Source organism: Diabrotica virgifera, chromosome 3 (genome assembly GCF_917563875.1).
Source record: "Diabrotica virgifera virgifera chromosome 3, PGI_DIABVI_V3a".
Classification (NCBI taxonomy): Eukaryota; Metazoa; Arthropoda; class Insecta; order Coleoptera; family Chrysomelidae; genus Diabrotica; species Diabrotica virgifera.
Genome location: NC_065445.1, coordinates 20,119,711 through 20,145,006, shown reverse-complemented (window position 1 = coordinate 20,145,006; position 25,296 = coordinate 20,119,711). Strand labels below are relative to the sequence as shown.

At 32.4% G+C, this 25,296-nt stretch overlaps 1 protein-coding gene across 1 annotated transcript in view; it reads left to right on the top strand.

The window, feature by feature from the left end:
• The window catches only part of LOC126881744 (uncharacterized), a 258,343-nt gene extending 233,569 nt beyond the window's left edge, over positions 1-24,774 (top strand). The window contains exons 4-5 of the mRNA XM_050646215.1: positions 342-563; positions 24,698-24,774. Coding sequence (XP_050502172.1) covers positions 342-563; positions 24,698-24,774 — 299 coding nt within the window. The remainder of the gene's footprint in view (positions 1-341; positions 564-24,697) is intronic.
• Positions 24,775-25,296: the final 522 nt, after the last annotated feature.

Here is a 25,296-nt window from a genome sequence, read left to right as displayed (position 1 = left end):
GACCCCGTTATAACATTTTTACAGGTAATATCTTCATTTCAAATATTTCAATTTTTTGTGTAGACTTTCTAGTAATAAAACAAAAACATAGTGTTTTTGCTGTTTTACGTCCTATATTATTTTAAATATATTTATAGGTTATATTTAACGAATTAGTTTATTGTTCTCTGAAGTAGTATCAAAAACTAATACTATTATTCCGTTTGAACGCAAATGTAATTAAGGGCCAACTAACTATGTAGTTCGGCGGCAAACACCGATTTTCGATAGACGACCGACTCTAACTAATCCCTTGACGTATGTTTTTCACCCGCTAACAAGTTGTCTTTTCTTTGATCCAGGTCGGGAAGGTCTGGAATCGTCCGTCTTGGGTCTGGAATTCGTCGTGCGGCACAAGCACTTCAAAAGAGGCAACATGAAGTTGAAATGTCTGGCGACGATCGCCACACTTTACCTCGTCAGCAACGAGGAGAGCGTTGAAGGAGAAAGGCCGCAGAAGGCGTCGGTGTTGGAAAGTCGAGGGACCGCGGCGCCGTCAGGATCAAGGGCAGATAGGGTGCAAGGTAAGGAAATCACAGAGTTAAGCATCTATAATAAAATTTATGTATACAAATACACGCATAGACAAAAATATTGAATATTTTTTCGAGTCTGCTTTTGAAGCATATCTTTTTCCTGTTAAAAAGTTTTTTTTACTAAATAAGTTTGCTGAACTATTCTATGTGTATTATTAATTGTCAATTGATTTACATATTGAAGAGCTGCAACAAATTTCCTGAGAAGTTAATGGAATAGTCTGATTTTTCTAATAAGATTTAATAGACCAGGGCGCATCTGTAAAAATATTAGATTTACTAATCCTATATTGTAGGAAATTTAATTGTGCAACTTTAATGTTAATGCAACTTTTCTCGAAAGTAAAAACTTTTAAAGTTATAATCAAAAACGAAGTAAAAAATCGAATTTTACCTTCATTTTTTGACATTTTGATTTTATTTAAACAGTGTTCCGGACCTTTTTGAGTGGGAGAATAACTCAATTATTATTATATGAGTTAATTCCAAGTAATTTTTGCAAAAAAATATGAGTCACCTCTCAACGTCCATCTCAAAACAGATGCGCCCTGGACTATAATTAGAAATAATGATACTAGAATAGTTAAAAGGAAATAAAAACTTCGTGTGTAAAATGGTATATGTTTTACTAAAAACATTTAAAATTTATTACAAAATTCTAGAACGTTTTCGGTCTTATCAGACCATCATCAGTGAAACATTCTACTCGTAGTTGAAACTAGACCACTTTCTTTTTTATAAAAGCCTTAGTCGTCGCTTAAGATGCAAGCTCGTAACATATAAAAGGGTTTTTGTGCAGGAAAGTAAAAAACATTCCCTGCATGCGAAAGTCGTTAGACCTAAACGGAGAATTGTTGATTAGATATCAAGGTATTATTAGAAAATATCAAGGTATTATTAATACCTTTGGTTTAAAAGACATTGGTTTAAAAAGCTACATAAAGTATGGATGTTTAAAATATTAAGCTAATCTGCTCCAGGTAACATCTGAGATGTGGATTTAACTTGTTTACATGTTGAGTGTATCAATTCATACATTCAACATTTAAACAAGTCAAATCCACATCTTAAATGTTATCTGGAGCAGATTAGCTTAATATTTTAAACATCCATACTTTATGTAGCTTTTTAAACCAACGTTTCCTAGACAAACTTCTTTTACTCGGCTTTGATCCTAATATTTTTGTTAAATACTATCTTGGTGGTTAGCATGTACATTGCACGTAAGCACTGATGATGACTGGTAAACCAGTCGAAAACCAGTTATGTGATTTTGATGTGGCCCTTTTGAGGGTTTTTAAATATACCTTTTATACAGGATTTTACTGTTTTTTTTTTGTATTACATGGTATACAGCCAACCACAGGATAACTTTTTGCTTGTGAATTTTTAAAATCAATTATCTCCCAATTATTTCAAACAACAGCATTGTTCCTAATAAGAAAACAGCGAAATGCTTGGATTTATCTTTACATCAAACTCAAATGGAAGGAATATGGTAAAAAGAAAATTGAATAGTTAAAGATAAAGTACAAAAATATGTATTGGCTCATAGTAGGTACTCTCAACTTTTCATCCAGAACAAAGTACTGATTTAGAAACAGATATTGAAACGGGTATGGAGGATCTATGGCCTACAATTATGTGATGGGTCTGTACAAAAAAAAAGCAATTATAGAATCTTAGAAACGATCCAGAACCGAATACTATGAATATTTTAGGTGCTCCTTGGTATGTTTGGAATGAAAATTTATGTAGATACCTTAAAGTCCAATCTATTCCAAATAAAATTAAGAAAGTCACCAGGAGATATAAAGAGAGTCTCCATATGAAGATCTCAACCATGAAGTACTTTAACTTCTTGTCAACCAACCGCAGATGCGAAGGTCCAAAAGGACGAAACCGTTCGAGCTTGTGTAATGTGTAATGTGAAAAGTTGCTCAAGGCTTAGTTAGTGTTGTGTATTGTAACCACAACAAGGACGTGAGCAGTTAGTAAAATGTAGAGTCAGTGCTGCGCTGTGCAGTCACAACAAATAAGTGGACTTTTCATGTCAAAAAAAACTAGGATGGACCAGTTGACATCTAGATTACAGGAACCTATTAGGAAAATTAAGTTAAAGAAAAAATGCTGATTAATCTTGGATTAGGTATATTTTTATTGTTTAAAATAAAAAATAAGCTAAAAATAAAATGTATACAATTTTTATTCAGTTGCAATGCGAAGGCAAAACAATCTTACTTTTCAGTTAGGATACGGAGCGCAGTCCAGTCCTCTGAATCGCGATTTTCGACTCTTATTGGAGTCTCATCGGAGATAACGTAGGCACTGTTCTCCATATCCTGACTAACCAGTACCGAGAGCTTTTCCCACCCATTGCAACTGAAGTGAAGGTACTAGGTGACTAGCGTCATCTGGCAATTGAAAGATGAAGTAGTTTTCAATCCTAATAGCAAAATTAATAATATTGAAAATATTAAAAATATTACTAAAAGATTTTTAAACTGAAAACTTATTGGTACACTTTCCCTGTGACACCTCCAAGGCTTCTACAATTTGCAAGCACATGGATGCTGCAGTGAAGACAAAGGGAAGGAATTCTACACTATGTAATTCACATCCCCGTCTGCAGCTTGGTACAGTTCCAATTGAAAGGTAAAATTCGTGGTAAAGTAAAGTTCTAATTGAAAAGTAAGATTGTTTTGCCTTTGTATTGCAACTGAATAAAAATGGTATACATTTTTTATTTTGTAGTTGTATTACTTCGTAGAGTAACTAGGTGCATTTTCCGTTGGAATTTTACCAAGCTGCAGACTTTGTCCTTTTACCTTTGTCTTCACTGCAGCATCCATGTGCTTGCAAATTGTAGAAGCCTTGGAGATGTCACCAGGAAAGTGTACCAATAAGTATTCAATTTAAAAATTTTTTAGTAATATTTTTAATATTTTGAATATTATTAATTTTGCTATTAGGATTGAAAACTACTTCATCTTTCATCTTTTAAAAAAATAAGCATTTAAATAATTAAATTGTTAATAGCACATTGCTGACCAAAAATTCGAATTATCATGTTGAATATTCCGATTCATTGTGTCAAAATACATAATAATCAGTTGCAAAATCTCATGGAACTCAATCGGCCATGAAACCCCCTTTGCCCCTGGACTATTTTGTGTAACGTCAATAAAAAACGGCGAGAAGGAAGCACTAACACAGAGATTCCACATTCGCAAATAAACATTTATTTTGATGGTACCCTCGCCAAACAAAACCATCACAAACCGTGACATGCGAACGCAATAAAACTGGCGATTCTTCTCTGGAAACTGGAACAGCATAATCCCCTCAATGAATATTTCATGCAAAGATTGATACAACTGCCGGCAGAGCCTCATCGGTAATCGATTATAGTTATCCAAGATTCCATAAGATGAGTCACGTTTTGCAAATAGAGGACTTTATCAATAGAACGAAGGTTGGCAAGTGCTTGTCCATCAGTGTGTAAATTCAAAATCAGACATTGCCGTCGAACATGACGAGGAAAATATTAATTTTCCATGCGGAAGGGGAAAGGAAGAGGAAGGGGATGGGGCGTCGAGTGTCGTACAAAGGAAGATGCTGTGTGGAATTTTGTAATAGCTGGTGGTGATGAGAAAAGCCGATAGGCGATTGGAAATCAGAGGTAATGGAAATATTTAAATTTCATATTTACAAGGAGGCACTTTCTTTACCGACTGATTATTGAATATTGGCAGGTAATATCTCTAGGCAACAAATTTAAATTTCGAAATATGTTTCTTTTTCTATTTGCATAAATAATATAGGGGAGTGCAATTAGAACAAAAAGATACAATGTTTCGGAAAAAATCAAACAAGGTTATATTTTTCTAAAACTTTTATTAGTTTTTTTATGTGAGCTTCTACTCACAAATTTTGCCGCTAATTGTTTATTAATTGTTTAAGCAATAGCAATTGTTTTGTATAAATAATGTTAAGAATATGGGTGAATTCAACATTTTATTTTGATAAAAAATGTTTTTATTTTAGTTTTGATTATGCTGAACCCGAATCTGACATTACAATTTGCAAATTTAAAATGGCGGATTCAAAATGGCGGATTTTTTTCCTAAAAATCCTTAAAAAGTAGTTGTAAAATCCGAATTTTTTTTATAAAACGTGTTTGTTGACATATACATATGTGGATAATTTTGAGAGGTTTCTGAACCTGAATCAAATTTTGATAATTTAAATTATAAAATGGCAGATCCAAAATGGCGAATAACTTAAAAAATAGTTGTAAATTCATAATTTCTTTACAAAATGTATTTATTTCTACATATATTTATTTTTGAGAGCTTTGATAAACCTAACTTAAATGTTAACATTATAAACTATAAAATGGCGGATCCAAAATGCGGATTTTCTAAAAAGAACATAAAAAAGAACATTTTTCTAAAACATTTATTGTCTTTATTTTTAACGGGTTGTTGAATCTGAATTAAAGATTAAAAATTTAAATTTCAAAATGGCGGATCCAAAATGGCGAATATTTAAATGAAAAACAAGTAGAATCCAATCAAACAAATATGGAATTTCATTCTTAAAAAAAAGATAAACAAATAATTTTCACAATAATATTAAAAATTAAAATGTATTAGAAAGAATATTAAAAAAAAAACAAATTTTCGATTAGAAGGATATAATTACATATCGGGACATAGTTTTTAATTCCAAACAACTTTCCTTTATAAAATTTTTCGATATTGTGAAATATAAAGGTACTTTACTCATGAATGAAATTCATATTTTTTGACATACCTCGTACAAAATTAACAAAATTTTGATATTTGATGGTTGTATCTTATGTTATATACGATGTAGAGTATTTTATAAAGAATAACTTTTTTTCGTAAAGCTGATATTAAAAAAGTTATCAATAGGTTCCAAGTTACGCAGACATACTGTATAAGAGCTAAAAAATTTTTTTTTTGTTGAACATTTATTATTGTTGAAGCTTATTATTAAATGTATTTTAGGTAAGTTTTACAGAAAAAAGTTTTATCACTCTGTATATACATTTTTTCAGCTGGTAATTTTCGGTTTTTGTATTACATTTTTGTTATCTTTCTTAGTTTTCTCAAAAAGAAATTATTTATTTCATTTTTAAACTAAAATGATTCAGTGTTTTTTTAAGATTACATCCCAGGCTTTAAAAAAATAGCAAAAAAATTGTATTAGATTTATTCAAATTTGAGCAATACCGTCTTAAAATGGTGGGAATTCTGTAAAACTATGAAGTTTTCAAAAATTAAATTTTTTGAGACATCCTATTATTTGAATTAAATTTTTGAGATTTTTTTTGAACAAAACATCTTTTAGTAAGATGATTGAGAGGTAAGTTTTGCGAATTTGAGAGTTTTATAAGTAAAATTGTATTAGTTACACATGTTTAAATAATTTTTAAACAAAATTCATGTAAGGCTCACTTTCCGCCCACACCGTACTTATGTCCATAAATTTTTTTTCTTTTTATTACAACCATAAGATAGCTTATATCATCTTATTTCATGTCCAATTTGTAAAATTTCTTTTGATCCATTAGTTAAAGAATTACATTAAAGAAACTCAACCGTGCACTTCTTACAACGCTAGTTTACAGTGCGCCAATGTGTGTGAGAAGGGTGACTTTAGCGTTATAAATAAAAAATTACAGAAGCTAGAGATTTCATTTTAGAAAAATCTTTATATAAGTTTTTTTTTGTAAAATTTTCTGAATTTTTCAATGGTAAAGTCCGTTTTTTTTTAAAAATTATATTTTCGGAGTTATTTAAAAAAACATCTAACTTCGCTGTTCATTTGTTTAATAAAAAATAAAGCACCCACTTCTCGAGTAGAACTTTTTGATATGTTGTTTATTAAACATTTCTTAATGAAATTACAAAAAGGTTTATCTTGTTTGATTTTTTACGAAGTGATAATCTAAATGCACTCCCCTAATATGGGAACTTATTTATATGCATTGTAGTAAACAAGAATAAAAAACCGCTAATCGCCGTAAAAATGAGTGGCGCATACAATATTCCAGCTACAAAAGAGCCAATATGAATATTACGTGGCGCGAAAATGTGTTCACATTTTGATGGAAAATAAAATTTTAGTTTTATTTTGAAAGATTTTTTCCATAATATTTGCTAAATTTGAAGTAAAACGCGCCGCGAAAGAGTAACTTTGATACAGTTTGCATTTTGAGGCTCTTTTGTAGCGCGTTTTACTTAAAATTTAGCAAATATGTATTATGGAAAAAATCTTTCAAAATAAAAATAGAATTTTATTTTCCATCAAAATTAAAAATACATTTTCGCATCACGTAATATTCATATCAGCTCTTTTGTAGCTGGAATATTGTATGCTCCACTCATTTTTACGGCGTTTAGCGGCTTTTTATTCTTGTATCAGGAGGTTTTTAAAGTTTTTTATACATTAAATGTATGAAGTTGAATGTAATTTTTCTCGATTACACGTTAAGCGTTATATATGGTCGCCTTTCCAGCATTCTCTCCCAAATGATCTAGTAGTTATGACACCAGACTTGTAATAAGGCAATCTGAGTTCATATCCCAACCATCCTAATAATTATGACCGGCAAATGAACTCGAATTGCCCGATCACACTTAGCGTCGTAACCACTATAACTAGGTACATAAACCATTTCGGCGATAATGGTTAAGTGAATTATACTTTTGGAGCTCGATATCTTCTGAACGGCTTAACCGATTTTGATCATTAAACATGAGTTTGAAACGTATTGATAAGTAGTATCTGATGCATCCAAGGTCAAGTATGATAACTGACCGTATTACAGGAATTATTGAGCTTGAAAAACCGTTGTTCCCATAAGAAATATATTTGATCATACTTATGAAGCCTATAACTTAAAAATTCGAATTTTTCCAGATATGAGGTATACACAGTTAGACGCGTCTAGAGTCCTCCTACAAACGTTCAGTTATTGGTGCAATTCGTAGGTGGAAATTTCCACAAAACGTTATTTTTGTGAAAACGTCCGGGTTGTACTTTAAGATGCCTGTGATTTACACACGTACACGATCTTGTGTTGTTCTTTAGAACTACTTTCTGAGTAGTTGTGAAGTTAGCCCACTTTATACAGAAGCAGGCTTGGCACATATACCACTTTTACGCACTAAAAATATATTTTCGATTTTTGGCACCTAGCTCGCTTTTTACTTATGTGATACAATTACCAATAAAGTTTTTCTGGACCTAAGATGTGATTCAGTTGAATCGTATAATATTTATTCAGCCTTGTCGATAATCTCTGATATCGGGACGAATTAAGCAAAAGAATTTTCCTAAAATAATATTAACAAAATATGAAATTACTGAAAGCTACAAATAACTACATTTCTCAGCAATCTTGATATACCATTTAGAAAAATGAACATCAGTGCGAAGGTAAAATCCCAGAGAAACTCACATATAAATCCACTTTAGAAATGAAACGGGTTTTTTGTCAACCTCAGAGTTCACAGTTGGACCCAGTTATGCAACAAGGAACCAACTGACATTAACATAGTTTTGAGAAAATCAAGAAAAACGTTTTATATGTTTGATGAAATTATTTGGATACAAAAATAATAAGAAACGACACAAAAGTAAACACGTTTATTAAAACTTATGGGTATTAATGCTATAATCAAATTAACAACTAAAAAATTAACTCCTAAAGTAGACAAAAATCACGTGGTTCTTTGTTGCTAAATATAACATTAACAGTCTGCATCTGGTTCGAAATCTGGATTTCCGCTAAATCCGTCTATATGTTGCTAAATATAACATTAACAGTCTGCATCTGGTTCGAAATCTGGATTTCCGCTAAATCCGTCTATATGTTGCTAAATATAACATTAGCAGTCTGCATCTGGTTCGAAATCTGGATTTCCGCTAAATCCGTCTATATGTTGCTAAATATAACATTAACAGTCTGCATCTGGTTCGAAATCTGGATTTCCGCCAAATCCGTCTATATCCTCGACTATAGTACTATCTGCTATAAGATTTTTATAAAAATGGTGGTAACTTAAGGGGATTAAATGCAGATAACTTTGATAATCTTTAAGTTTTGCGTCTGAAACTGGCTTTCCTTTAGGCCACAATGGTTCTAAATATATAGCAAACTGTGGCCCAGTTGAAGGTTCTCTTCCTGTTCCCTTTTTTATGCTTACTTCTGTATAATCGTCCTGGTCTTGATACGTCGTTTTAAAAATTATGCTATAAGGCTTTTCCTTACATAATTTAATTTATTTATTTTTTAACCAACTTATTGTTTGGTTGGTTTTACTTTTTTTCTGTTGGTGATTCTTTTTCCTAATTTTGCGTTTCTCAAAAAATCTTCCTGTATTTACATTAATCGGTCGTTTTTGCCTACAACTTTTCATTATCTTGCAATATTCGCCAGGTGAAAATATTATTATATTTTGTTGCTTTTTAAGAGCACATTCAACATCTCCAAAATCCCTATCATTTGGAAGAAACGTGTGACCTGAAACTAAAAATCTCAGCCTAATAGTCTTTAAATGCTGTGATTCCTCTAGAAGACATTTTAATAGAAGTACGATTTTAATATTCCTGTTTTGACCTCCGCAAAAGTCGCTCCACAGAATAATGTGCTCAACTTTATCGCTAACATTACTGATATAATAATATATTTTCTTAGACAAGACCCCACTTCTTGAGCTCCGCGGCCTGCCTCTCCTTCGGGCCATAAGTTAAAAGTAGATTTTTTTAAAGACTAAATTTTCACTCTAATGGCATATAGAATAACATAATGTTACTCTACATCTCACCAGACGGAAAACAATGAGAACCTTCTCTGGTTACACCTCAGAGGCTTCTACAATTTGCAAGCCATACGGATGCTGAGACTAAGGAAGATGAGGGAATTTTACAATTTATAATTCACGTCCCATCTGCTCAGCGCTGTAAAGTTCCAACGAGAATGGTTCCCTTCGTACTCCAATGAGAGTAAACATGTAAATCAAAAATGAATAACCATTTTCAATTTCGTTGAAAAACGAAAATACAACCGCACCATATTCTAGTTCAATCAGAGAGTTTTTGGTTTAACCTAACCAAATTTATTTTGGTTAGGTAACATTTTCACAAATTATTGATTCCCAATGATAATCTGGAACCTACTGAAATTTGACTGAAATAAATCTACAACATGGAACCAACTGTTGCATGTTACAGATTGATACCTGCAACAAGGAACCAAAGTTACTTGGTTCGAAATTGAAAACCTGTATAACCGAATTTATTAATCAGCAATATGGTTCTATCGTCCACTAGATGGTGCTGACGCGCCAGAACGTTTGGATCGTTATTGCAGAACTTGAATAATATTATTTACAGTCTATAGGAACCAATAACTCCATTTTCGAAAAAATGTTAGTTGGTTCCTTGTTGCATAACTGGGTCCAGTTGTCAAGCTGGGTAGGTTGCTTTTAGCTAGTTGTGGTTGGAGGTAAACACCCAAACATAGCTCCGGAAACAATAGATATCGGAATTATTATTATTAAAGTTAAATGGAAAATATTTTAACGTGCTACACAGAAGTCGCTTACCTTAAAATGGCGTTCTATAGGACTAGGTAATCGCGTAGACGAAAAGTGACTACTCAATTCATCACTGCACAACTTTCTCCTTAATTTATAGAACAAGTGCTGGATTCTTCTCTGAAATAAGCTACAGGCACTATCACAAAAGCGAAACCTAGAAATGTCTTCATAGAAGTAGTAGTACCTTTTCAGTCCTTTCAAAGGAACTTGTTGGCCAAGCCCTTGCACACAAGGTTATTTTGCGCCATTTCAAGAGTTGTACAGAAAAGTAAATAAATATTGTCCGATTTGTGACATGCAAGAATAATCTTATAGCTTTTATTACATTAGTCCCACAATAATAATCGTTAGTCTTAAACTATGTCTTCATCTAACCCTAAACCTAAAATGGCAAGAATTCTTCCCAACAGGGTCCAAAATTTTAAAAATTGTTGAAATATTAAAATATGTTAGCTGACATAAAACTTAATTATCAACAGACAAATTCAACCAATAAAACCAACCCGCTAGTTGAAGCGTTTTACATGTCTGCTCTATGGGGACAAGGAAAGACTATCTATAGAGATACTGGGGGGTCAGAATGGGGCTAGTAGAAGGAACAGACACGTAAAGCTTTATGCGAACGGCAGCTCATTTTTTGTGCGGTGGCAGGTCGTAGATTCGTTGGGAGGGGTAGGAGGGTTTAAAGAAGACTAACTACATAACCAAATAAGCAAAGGATACTTACACAGACTTGAGGACTTTCCTACTATTTAAAAAAATTGGGACGCCGTTTGAAAAATCCTCAAATTCTCATATCGAGTACTTACTGGAAACCAAATGGGAGACATTCATCGTAGATTCCTCGTTGGGGTTATAGTGGGCTACAAATTATCATCATTTGGCTTCTATGCCATTATATTTTCTTCTGTTCTAAAACTTATTCACTTGTATTAGATATCTGTTAATAATTTTCTTAAATAAAGAGGTTACAGAAATAAAGATGTGTACATTTTATAATGTTTATTTAAACCTTAATACCTTTTTATTTTTATTGAGAATAGACACATTCTCAAACCAGAAATGAATAATAATAACAAAATACATGATTTTACAATTTTTAACCTTATTTTTAGCAGTGTACCAAAACAAAAATTTGACATGGCTGTCAAATGTCACTGCCATCTAATATTAGGCCTGTTCCAATTCGACACAAAACCGTTCTTGAACCGCCACGCTCATGCCCAATAACGAACAATTATGCGCAGTAACACATTTTTCGTTACTGCGCGGTTCACGTACCGTTCAAGAACGGTTTTGTGTCGAGTTGGAACAAGCCTATTTACTTTACATAATATATTTTCCATGTTGAAAACAAACATTTTTAATTATGTAAAACCTTTACCAATAATATCCACTTGTGAATTATTTAAAATAAACATTATCATACCTTGTTAAAACAAAAATCCATGTCACAACACTTGGAACTTCAAAATTTTCCATTCAGACGGGGCTGGGAGGGGAAGATATTCAAATCATTACAAAACTGGATAAAATCGATACCAAATAATATCATCTGGGCATTTCTTACTGGAACATGAACAAATCCAAAACATCATAAAAATAGCAACAGCTACATAAAGGACAGGAACCAGGAACCACGCACTTCTTTTACCGGCAAATCAAACTGCATAACAATAGAACTGTTTCACAATAATATATCCATTAAAATGCCGTGAAACTATTGTCATTATATTCCTTGGCATGTTAGAAATCCATTAGTTCTTTTACTATAAGAAGAAAACCATTTTGCCGGCAAAGTGCGACTTTCTACGAGTCTGTTGGTTGAGTTCCAACAAAAAGATGTTTACTGAAGTGATGTACTTTTAGAACTGGACTTACATCGTCACGTCTCTTTCGCGTCAAACGAAGCATTTCTTCTCGATCTTTCGGCCAAAACTATTGACCAATCGTCAACTACAACTCGAGGATCTTTCAAAATTCTGACCAATAATATCATAGGGTTTTTAGCGCTCAAAACTTAAAGGAAAAACACCAAACCTTTTAGAGGATTTATTCTCGAATAATGAATGATTTCACAATAACTATCTACGTAGTTGGTAAATGCTACTCAAATAAATAGGAACTTTCCTATGATTTTACTTTGTTGCGAAAATATTCTGAAATATTTCGAACAGGAGCGGCTTAGGAAATTTTAAAGATATTTAAACTGACAAAATAAATTAGAAAAATTGATATTTTTCTTGGGATAGGATTAAAATTAATGGATATTTTTTATAAAATATTGTAGTAGAAATCCATCTGCTACAATAGCCTCCTCGGAAGAGAGGAAACTGGATTACCAATTCAGTTTTCGATAACTACAAAAATCCAACATTGACTTCTTGGGTGTGACAGGACAACAATACAAAAATATTTAAATAATGGCTAGTGGGGATTAAACAAAAACAAAACATCATTGTTAGGGAGTGGGCTAGCGTGCCATCAATCGCCAGACTCTTTAAAGTCGAGTAGACTTAAATGTTTCTTGACTCTACAAAGAACTGTATGTGACAAGAGTTTCTGTGTCTTGGGAAAGAAATAATCTTGTGCCCTGTGTGGACCTCGCTGACATCCACTGTAGTAACACAAGTGATATATATACTATATATACCATATAATATATACCATATAGCAGGGCAGACACAGCCTCATCACCTCGTTGCCTAACCAAGATTGGTTTTCAAAAACTAAAAAAATCTTTCTGAGCTCTTGGTTCAGCAGATAGGCATCTGCTTAAACTCTAAACACCTAGCGAGTTTCACGGGACTTTTATCGGCAACGGTTCTGCAAAAGGAGGATTTAGACAATCCAGTCTAAATACCTCGTCGAGATAAAATGTCACAAATAACTTATCTCAACAACTCATTCAAACAAAACCAACAAAGGGGGGGGGGGTGCGTGTGACAACATAAAAAGACCAAAAAAAAAACTAGTATACTGGTTTCAAACGGGATATCAAACCATTTAATCAAGACCAAAAAAAATGAACGTAACACATGACATAGGAAATACTACATCATTACGTTTTCAATCAACAGTCCTACCTAGGACATAAAAGCCTTTCATGAAAGTTCACAAGACAACTTTCTCATTTTCAAATCACTAGCTGGGATAAACTTGTACTTTTCAAAACCGGGGATTTGATCTTACTTTTCTAAAACATAAGTAGACCTTATTTTTCCAAAACAATGGGTAGACTTTATTTTTCCAAAACATGAGTAGACTTCACTCTTCCAAACTGGGGTTAGACTACTTTTTCAAAACAGGGATGAAAGCAAACACACAAGGGAAAGACCAAAGGGACATTGGAAAGAATGACAATTCCGACGAACGACCACTTCCATTTATCCACCGAAAGCAAGCTTCACCTGTACTCAACGCGGCCAGATCCTAAGCTCACCAGCCTTGTCACAGCTTCTGCTCTTGGCCTACTTTCAATGAACAAACACAAGAGAGGTCAACTAACTATTCGCCAAAAAAAATCAAACTCCATCAGGGACATGGGCTAACAGACATTACGGGATAACAGACTCTAGAATTTCCAGACAAAAAAGGGATAGACAAACAAACAGGGAACAAAAGACTCATAGGGCATTTATACATTCTCCATACTTCATATACATGGGCTTACAAACACAAATAATATCGAAACTTGGTTCTTAGTCATACTCCATATACATGGGCTTACAAACACAAACAAATATTGAAACTTGGTTCTTATATGAGCTTACACAAATAAAACCGTTCTTGCTCCGACTATTAATGGGAGTATTCCCAGACAACTGTAAAACACTTCCTCATCACGAGTATTACACTTGTGATATGCCAGATACAAGAAAACATACACATCATTTTATTAATAAGTGGAGGGGCCTCGCCACAGTTTCCCTCTTCACTTTTTCATGGGGTAACTTTTTTTTTCACTTCTAACATGAACAAATCCATATATCAAGGGTTATTTTCAAAACAGTGTCGACAGAGTACGCTATCTTCAAATCAAAAAGTGATAGCTTTTCTCCTGGCTGCTTGAAAAAACAAGGGGTCTACTTCTTCATTAATAAGTGGAGGGGCCTCGCCTCAGTTTCCCTCTTCACTTCTTCATGGGGTTACTTCATCTAAGGATGACTTCTCCAACTAACCTGTGGCAATAATATACCCAAATATAGATAGGCTTCGCTGGAAAATCACGGGACTTACACACACAGATCATACCGAATTAGCTCATACACGGACCATACCAACTATTATCACACATCTACTCAAACGACCAAATCAATAATCACAAAAAACGTTTATTCTGTAAAAAACTGATGATCTACAAGAATACATGCAAAAAAATATAACATATTGTTATACTCTATAAGTGGATTCAATATTCTAAACATTTTAATTGTAACTTTTAGCAAAATTTTAAAAAAAAATTTTAACGTTACTTTTTTTACCAAAATTTTCTAAAAAAAATTTTTTACTTTATTTTTACTCAACTGTTTGTCTATATATTTCATAAATATTTTCCAAAAAATTTAACCAATGCTTTCATCATGGGTACAATATCAATACAATATAGTAAGTACGTCACAATTTTTAACATACTATTCTGTTGTACGATACATAAAATACAATACCAGTATACTACGGTTTACATAATATGGGGTTACGAGTTAAATACACTATGATGTATGAAATGGTACATGCCTATACAATCAGCAGCACGACCAAATCAACACCACAACAAAATGTGTACTTACTTATACCTCTTCGGAAAAATTATTAACATGCGTAAACAAAAATTACAAAAATGGGCTCTTCCCACATAACAATGATGTTCGCATCATGTTCTAAGCATATCCTACCAACATTCGTCGAAGTATATCCTTTTTAGTATATGCGTAGTACAAGCATAGCATGTACCATAAAAAACATTCTAAATTTCATGTTCTTTGCATGTGCCTCAAAGAATATTCTTGCACCGAATATACTGAGCACATTCGAGTACGTAGCATCTCGGAATGTTCGTAAAAGTTTATTCTTAGAATATACCTTAATCGAATATTCTTAGTATATGCGTAACTATATGCAAAAGTATATACTTAACACATACCTACTTGTATATACTTTTAAAATATCTAAAAAATAATATACTGTATGTACGTACGTACCTATAGGAAGAAGAATAATGTGAGCCTATAGATTATCAACTTCGCGTTAAGAATAATTAATAAAATTTATGTATTTTAGTAGGTACTACTGAACTATCTAATTCATTTTTTTTAAACCGTTTTAATTGTATGGTAAAAAGTTTAAAACTTAATTCTATTGTGAAGAAAAATGAGAAATTCTCGTTTCGTTTTCAGTTGAAATGAATAATACCATTTTGATTTGAGTTTATACCATAAGTAAAATAATTTTCGGGAATCCGGAAACGGCCATTCATTGTCATTCTGACCCTTGCATTGCATTTTATACCTGCACAAGGGAAGGGGGTAGGTAACAAAAGAGCAAAATATGAAAATAGTTTCCAGTACAGTTATGCATTTATGTCTACGCTGTTAGGTAGGACCAAGTATTTCTAGCTACAAGGACTAAAACATTTTTAAGAACATAAAGCAGTTTGAAAATAATAAATTCATATTGGTACTTCAATATTTCCTAAATACCTAGTAAGTAAAAGTATGTATAATGTATATAGATACCTATAAATTTTAGTAATTTACATACATATTATAATATATTTGGCTATTATATAATTATATAAGCAGCATTTTTATTTTGATGTGCACATAATAACTAAATATATTACTTATATTTTATATATAGGCTACTTACCCATATAATATTTATTATACATAGGTACCTATATAACGAACTAAAGTTTATATATTTTATACTTACTTTTTACCTAATATTGTAGAATGTAATAACTACATTCTCATATGCAATTAGAATACCTATGTAAATATAATATATTAGTAGAACCAAAGAATACTAACACACCCTGTGGGTGTGTTAGTATTCTTTGGTAGAACCTATAGGATGAGATTGGGTGATGTTGAAAACATACTTCTGAGAAATACAGCACATCCTTGGAATATTCTTCCCATATACTAAAAATATGTGCGATAGTACATTCTAAGTATATACATAGAAGGTATATAGCACTTCCTTGGAATATTCTTCCCATATACTAAAAATATGTGCGATAGTACATTCTAAGTATATAACTAGAAGGTATATAGCACTTCCTTGGAATATTCTTCCCATATACTAAAATATGTGCGATAGTACATTCTAAGTATATAAATAGAAGGTTTATAGCACCTCCTTAGAATCTTCTAAAAAGTATGTTCTTGGTATATACTGAAAAGAAGTGCGGTAGTACATTCTAAGTATATACATAGAACGTTTAAGTACTGTAATGTAGTATATACTCAGTATATGCTCTGCACATTCGCAATGGTAATTACGCATATTCTAAGTATATACTTTTTCTGAAAAGTATGTTCTATGAATCTACTAAGAACATGAAATTGTTATGTGGGTTTTGTGGGAACTAAAAGACTGAAACAGTTTCAGGGGCACTAAAAGACTTGAAACAGTTTCTGGGGACAAGACAAGAGGAATCTGGGCTAAACTACTGGGGAAGACTAGTGTGATAGTTACTCGGGGGGTCAAACTTCAGGGTGAACGTTACAAGTATTATAAGTGTAACACCAAGTGGGGGTGGCTAAAGATATTGGGGGCTAGTAGATAAGCTAACTACTAGTGCAAATGGTATACAAGCTAGACTTGTAACAGTGGGTACATAAAATATGACAAAAGTCAAGCTTCCATGTTGTCGGAAACACCTGTACCACACACTGAGATCAGGCTGCCCAAGGGGACGGGCACTGCCTTAACAGTTGTAGTACAAATGGAACCAAAAGGAGGCTAAAAAGACATGGTAGTTGGAGCATATTTATGGGGTGAACGGGAGGCTAAAAAAAGATATGCCCCACGTTCTAGGGGGCCATTTGATGCGTTTTAAGCCTCACACGTTGGGCGCAAGTTGATGCGTTTTTCCAACAACTACCTGTATTTTTAATAGGGTTTAATGAAGTAATGACTACAAAATCTAATAAGCAAAGGATACTTACACAGACTTGAGGACTTTCCTACTATTTAAAAAAATTGGGACGCCGTTTGAAAAATCCTCAAATTCTCATATCGAGTACTTACTGGAAACCAAATGGGAGACATTCATCGTAGATTCCTCGTTGGGGTTATAGTGGGCTACAAATTATCATCATTTGGCTTCTATGCCATTATATTTTCTTCTGTTCTAAAACTTATTCACTTGTATTAGATATCTGTTAATAATTTTCTTAAATAAAGAGGTTACAGAAATAAAGATGTGTACATTTTATAATGTTTATTTAAACCTTAATACCTTTTTATTTTTATTGAGAATAGACACATTCTCAAACCAGAAATGAATAATAATAACAAAATACATGATTTTACAATTTTTAACCTTATTTTTAGCAGTGTACCAAAACAAAAATTTGACATGGCTGTCAAATGTCACTGCCATCTAATATTTACTTTACATAATATATTTTCCATGTTGAAAACAAACATTTTTAATTATGTAAAACCTTTACCAATAATATCCACTTGTGAATTATTTAAAATAAACATTATCATACCTTGTTAAAACAAAAATCCATGTCACAACACTTGGAACTTCAAAATTTTCCATTCAGACGGGGCTGGGAGGGGAAGATATTCAAATCATTACAAAACTGGATAAAATCGATACCAAATAATATCATCTGGGCATTTCTTACTGGAACATGAACAAATCCAAAACATCATAAAAATAGCAACAGCTACATAAAGGACAGGAACCAGGAACCACGCACTTCTTTTACCGGCAAATCAAACTGCATAACAATAGAACTGTTTCACAATAATATATCCATTAAAATGCCGTGAAACTATTGTCATTATATTCCTTGGCATGTTAGAAATCCATTAGTTCTTTTACTATAAGAAGAAAACCATTTTGCCGGCAAAGTGCGACTTTCTACGAGTCTGTTGGTTGAGTTCCAACAAAAAGATGTTTACTGAAGTGATGTACTTTTAGAACTGGACTTACATCGTCACGTCTCTTTCGCGTCAAACGAAGCATTTCTTCTCGATCTTTCGGCCAAAACTATTGACCAATCGTCAACTACAACTCGAGGATCTTTCAAAATTCTGACCAATAATATCATAGGGTTTTTAGCGCTCAAAACTTAAAGGAAAAACACCAAACCTTTTAGAGGATTTATTCTCGAATAATGAATGATTTCACAATAACTATCTACGTAGTTGGTAAATGCTACTCAAATAAATAGGAACTTTCCTATGATTTTACTTTGTTGCGAAAATATTCTGAAATATTTCGAACAGGAGCGGCTTAGGAAATTTTAAAGATATTTAAACTGACAAAATAAATTAGAAAAATTGATATTTTTCTTGGGATAGGATTAAAATTAATGGATATTTTTTATAAAATATTGTAGTAGAAATCCATCTGCTACATAGTTAATAAAATTAAGTGAACTTACTGCATATAAGTTATTATTAATATCTTTCATGTACTTAGTTTGGTTGGTGTTTCATTGTAAGTTTCAAAAATTGTATAAAATATAATTCTCTTATTTTTTTTTGTACAGTTATGTCGTAAAGTTAATAATAAATGAGACAATTCAATAATTATGCTTCCCCTCCGCTTCCACTATTTTCCCCCTTAACTCGGAGAATATTGATCGCATAAAAAAATTGTGAAAAGAAATTGTAGGGAATTGCGTCTCCAATAATTTTACTTCCTACCATTTTTGTCGAAAAGTTGAAAATGACGGAGATATTAAGCAACAACGGTTCTCCTTTAAAATCAATATGGCGGCTAATGCAACCGTGGAATTCAGTCGAGATTTTAAATTTGCACTACTATTGATCTCCCCTAAAGGATAGAATTATAAAATTTGTGGCAGCTCAGAAACAAGATTCACTTCAATAATTATGCTCCCCCCACCACATTTTACTATTTTCCCACTTAACTCGGAAATTATCAACCGCATGAAAAAAATTGTTAAAAGAAATTGTAGGAAATCATATTTCGAACAATTTTAGTTCAAAATGGCGTAAATATTGAACCAAAACAATTGCTACAAAATCAATCTGGTCTTACGCTCGCGTCATTATCGCATACGTACTACCTTAAATATAAACTTTAGTAAAAAAATGAAAGAAAGTAAAATTGTGTAGAATTTAATTCTCTTTATTTTTGTATAGGAACATTTTTGTTGCAAAACTAATAATAAACGAGATAATTCAATAATTATGCTCTAACTGTCAGTATTTTCTACCATAACTCAGAAAATATCGACGGTACCAAAAAATTGTAACAATAGAAATGATTGGAAATCACATTCTCAACAATTTTGGTTGTTATACTTTTTGTCAAAAAGTTGAAAATGGCGGAGATTTTGAGCAAAAACGGTTCTCGTTTAAAATCAAGATGGCGGCTAACGCAACGGCGGAATTCAGTCGAGATTTTAAATTTTAACTACTATTGACCCCCCTAAATATTACAAAAATTAAATTTGGGGCAGCTCCTAATTCAAGGTTAGGCCTGTTATTCGTCTAACCCGACTGGACTATTAGACCAGTAAGGATCTGTTTTTAGGTGGATGTGAGAGGTGGCATTCAGATTTTTGCAGATAAAGTTAGGTGATAACTTAGTTAATAATAACTGATTTATGCTCCTTCTCAAATATGCCCGGAACATTAATAAAAAAAATAAAATATTTAAAAATTTCAAAAAATTTCGTTTTTTTTTTCTAATTTTTTTGCTTATAACTTTAAAACAATTCATTTTGGAACAAAGTCGTGTAGGACTAAAACAAAGATAATTAAATTTTCTATCAGATGCGATTGGTTAAAAATGTTTTAATTTATCACCCTTGCTGCAAAATAGCAATAAATATAAAATAAGGGGGCAAAACAAGCCTGTCCTTATTGAATGATTTTCCATCACTTAGGTTACACTTGGAACCTTCCTAATTTGCTTAGAAAATTTTTGTAATGTGCTAAAACCGTACACCAAATTTCAATAAAATTGACTTACTATATTTTGAATAATAATTTTGTAATCTAAACTTTTTTTAAAAAATTAAAAATTTTTAAAATCTTGCACAACAAAGACTAGAACATACAAAAATTTGTCAATTTTTTTACATATAAAGAAGCACTCCACCTATGTAACGCACTTTACAGAATTGAAATCGGATTATTTAAGCAGCCTCAGCAATGTTTTAAAATTATAAACAATTTTTTGGCTTATAAACAACTTTGTCCTGTGGCTAGGAGGGGGTGTTACGGGCTCCTTTATTTAGATGGACTTACCCAAGATTTTTATGTATTTTTTGACACGTAGAACACGATTTTTTTGGGTAACAGTTATATTTCTTGGGTAATTCTAAGCAAAAAATGTTCCTACAAGTTTTTTCGTACGATGCATAGTTTTCGAGGTAAACGCAGTGGAACTTTCAAAAATTCAAAAAATTGCAATTTTTGAACGCGAATAACTTTTGATTAAAAAATAGCAATTCTGCTGACAGCATTTGAAAGTTTAAGTCAAATTATACCGGTTTTAATTATTTGCATTGCTAAAAATTAATTTTTTTATTATTAAACAAAGCTATTTGTTTATAAGCCAAAAAATTGTTTATAAGTTTAAAACATTGCTGAGGCCCCTTAAATAATCCGATTTTAATTCTGTAAAGTGTATTGGATAGGTAAAGCGTCTCTTTATATGTAAAAAAATTAGACAACTTCCTATTGGTCTACTTCTTGTTCAGAAAGATTTTAAAAAATTTGAACTTTTTTAAAAACATTTAGATTGCAAATTTAGTACCTATGCAAAATCTATTAGGTCGATTTTAATGATATTTGGTACACGGTTTAAGTATGTTACAAAGAATTTCCTAAGTGAATTACTAAGGTTTTAAGTGTCACCAAAGTGGTTAAAAACATTGAATAACAACAGGCGTATTTTGCCCCCTTATTTTGTATTTATTGCTATATTGCAGAAAAGGTAATACGTTGAGACATTTTTGACCAGTCGTATATCATACAATATCGTTTTAAAGTTATAAGCAAATAAAGCAGAAAAAAAATCGACGTTTTTCGAAATTTTTAAATATTTTAATTTTTTTATTAATGTTCCGGGCATATTTGAGAAGGAGCATAAGTCAATTATTATTACTGAAGGTGTCACCGAACTTTATCTGCAAAAATCCGTATGCCACCTTTCACATCCAAAAATAGACGGTTTTTCACAGATCCTTACTCTGGTCTATATATACTGGTTATTTTGTAAGCTCTAACAAACTTATTCTACCCCAAATAAATATATTATTATATTGCTGCGATACCTACGATAATAGAAAACATTTAAAAACTGATGGCTACAAATAAGTACATTTCCAACAATCTTGACATACCATTTAGAAAAATGAACATCAGTGCGAAGGCAAAATCCCGGAGAAATTCACATATAAATCCACTTTAGAAATGAAGCGGGTTTGTTGTCAACCCCAGAGTTCACAGTTGTCAAGCGGGGTAGGTTGCTTTTAGCTAGTTGTGGTTGGAGGTAAACACCTAAACACAGCTCCGTCTAGTTATGGAATTAATTTTGTCGTGCGTTGGAATGATAAGAAAAGTTTCGCAACTACAACAACAGTTACAAAAGTCATAATAAAAGATAGACGCGTAAACTGGATGATGTTTCGTGTTTTAATAAGGGTAAATATCTCGGGAAATGACAAACCCTGCGAAGGGATCAGATTAAACCGGATGGAAGAAAAATAATGCTATTAAAAGTATTTCGAAAGTACGGTTAGTATATTATTAATACAGTGGAACCCCGATAAGTCGGCCCCTGATAACCCGAAAGTCCGGCTAACCCGTACCGATTTTCATCAGACAAACATTTCAACAATAAAAATGTATGTAATATAATATTTGAGAGATAATTAGTATTCGTGTAATTTTAACCCATTAACGCCCAAGTTTTTTTTATTTAAAGATTTTTACTTTTAGGGTTAATTCGATGAAAATGTTAATAATTTAATCCAAAAAAATAAGTTTTTCGGTTTCTTGTCTTTTTTTTTAATTATATGGTGTTACCATATGGTAACGCTGGGCGCTTAAGGAATTTTGAGGATCGTTGAAACCAAAATTTTTAATTTTTTTAAATATTTATTTGAGAATATATTCATTGTCTGGTGTGGTATCCTATAAAACAATTAACACACAAACCAACGTTGCATATTTTACACATTGTTCGTCCAGATGTTGTACATCTGTCTCCAGCACATCGCCTTCTACTGCTTGATGTAACAAATGGTCGAAGCGATCAAAACGAAGATCTGGCAAGTTCTGTCTATGTAGACTAGGTCTTCCTGTATATGAGGGACGACTTAAATATCTTGCGAGAAGAACTTGGGCCAATTCTCTCCTAAACGATAGCAAGGATATATTTTTTTTATTTTTTTTTATACAAATGCCATGAATTATGGACTGCAACATCCAACAACCATGTTACAATATGCCAGTACCATTTTTTACTGCAAATTACTACTCGGCATGTTGAAACACCTTGATCCATCCAGTCGGTACACACCATATTTTGTTGTATTCAGCAATATAGTGAGGTCGACTTACTTGAATGTGGCCTTTTTCTTTATGAGAAAATCTTTTTACCGTGCCCAATGCTGAACCACCACAACTCGTAGATGCTATTGTAACAACAGAGTTATCTTTCCATCGCACCAGTAACACTATCGCTTCTGCTAACAAAAATCCACGACTAAAAAAAATAAGATTATGACTCCGTAAGCGCCCACCGCAACCATATGGTAACGGCGTATTTTGACTATCCCTACCGAATTCGCTACATTTAATTGTTGATAAAATACAACAATTTATAATAAGTTGGGGTATAATAAACTTAGTTTTTTTTTAATGCAAATATAGTTACTAGAAGACTATCAAAAATTGCTTACACAAAACGGACGTCCATCTTTTTCTATAAATTTAAACCACACTGTCATATGATTATCTCTCAACGGTTGAGAAAAGGCTAAAATACGAATCCGTTACGTTTTATGGGTGCCTGAAGTATTCCTAGAAACGATAGTTCTCAAAATATGTGACTGACTATATCCATGGGCATACCGCAGAATTTTTAAAAATCATGTGTTTTACGTTACCATATGGTAACGCTGGGCGCTAATGGGTTAACTATACGATAGTAAAAATGACTCATGGCACACGGCGGCAGAGCGACGTTCATTGCTCGAATTATCAGAAACAACAGCCACCTGTTATTCCTTTATTTATTGAAGTTATACTTCTTTAGGCGCGATTGAGAGTAAAATTTCATAATACTTCGCGCATGCGCACACATACAGTATGGCGTTTAGTTGCTATCTTTCAAGTTATGTATAAATATATCAGTGCAAGAAAATGTGTGAAAAGAATATGTTAGTGTTTTTAGTAAATATATTTATTACCTATAATTTTTGTGTCTTTGGATTTGTCCTCCTCAGGAGTAAGATGAGTATTATTAAAACATTTTATTGTATATTTATTATACTTCACCTTGCCTGTTTGTTACCGTGAATTGTCATTAGGTACGTCCGAACCGATACAGACACAGTCATCGTAGCGTATTTCGTATAGCATTCGGCCAGAGATCGAGAGGTCTTGAGTTCGAATCCGGAGCAATCCTCTACTTTTTTTATTTTTTTGAAAGCGGTAAGGACAAAATTAGTTTGGTGTTTAAAAAAATTAAAACAAACTGTTTAAAGTATATTTATTTTTAAGAAATCATATAATAGAAGTATAATTTGTTACGTGCGTACAAAGTACACATACATTCTTTTTTTTCAAACTGTCTTAGTATTGTTTAAAAAAGACTAAAAGACTATTTAAAAAATTATTTTTTAAACAATGGTGTTAGTCTCCACTGTTCTTAAAATTTAAGATGTTAAATTTAATTATGTTATTTAAGAATTAAGAATTTAATTATGTTATTTAATAACATAACATCATTCCGATTGTTACTGTATTGTGTGTAGTACAGTCGTATTTCAATTATCACGGAGTTTACCTGTAAGTATGCCGTATTTTATTAATTTTTACCATATTCTCCGGCTAACCTGGATTTTCGATAGCCAGAATCGGCCGTGGTCCCAACTAATCCGAGTTATCGAGGTTCCACTGTACTTTAAAATTTTATGTGCCACCGAAAAATAAAAACAGGGTGTACATTTCCTATTCTAAAGAAAGGTGACACTACACAATGCAACAACTATTAAAATTAACTACACTGTTAATATCATTAATCAGACAAAGGCTCTAAAAATACATTGAAACTAAAAGAGGAGACTATCACCATGGATTTAGAAAAGGAAGATCAACAATGAATCGAAAGAACTAAAGAGGGCGGTAATCCCTCTGCCAGGAGTCTAGATGCCATGATTATTATAACACATTGCATAGGTGTTTCGTTTAGCGCTATTGATATTTCGTCGTAAAAAACCTTAACTTCCTCGTCTGGACGAGATGAGGTTAAGGCGTAAAGCTGAATAATCTTTATACTGTACCTTTTGTTGAGTTTTAAAATTAAATATAAAACTCTACTTGAAGTTCCTTTGACGGATGTGAAGAGCCTCTGAAGTGCCTTCATTTCCAATACGGTAAAAAAAGTGACTTAACCCTTTCGCTCATGGTGTACAGTATATTGTACCTCACTTTACTGGTATCAAAATAACGTGACCAGATGTTTCTATCCGCTTTATTCACAATGTAAATGATAGTATACATATTAATTTTAATTTTAAATGGTTGCTTCCATCTAGCGTTGATTTAGTTGTAAGTAAAAAGAAATGAAATTCAAAGAAGTATGTTGTTGTGTTGGTTATTTCAGTGTCTTGATGTAAGGTGGC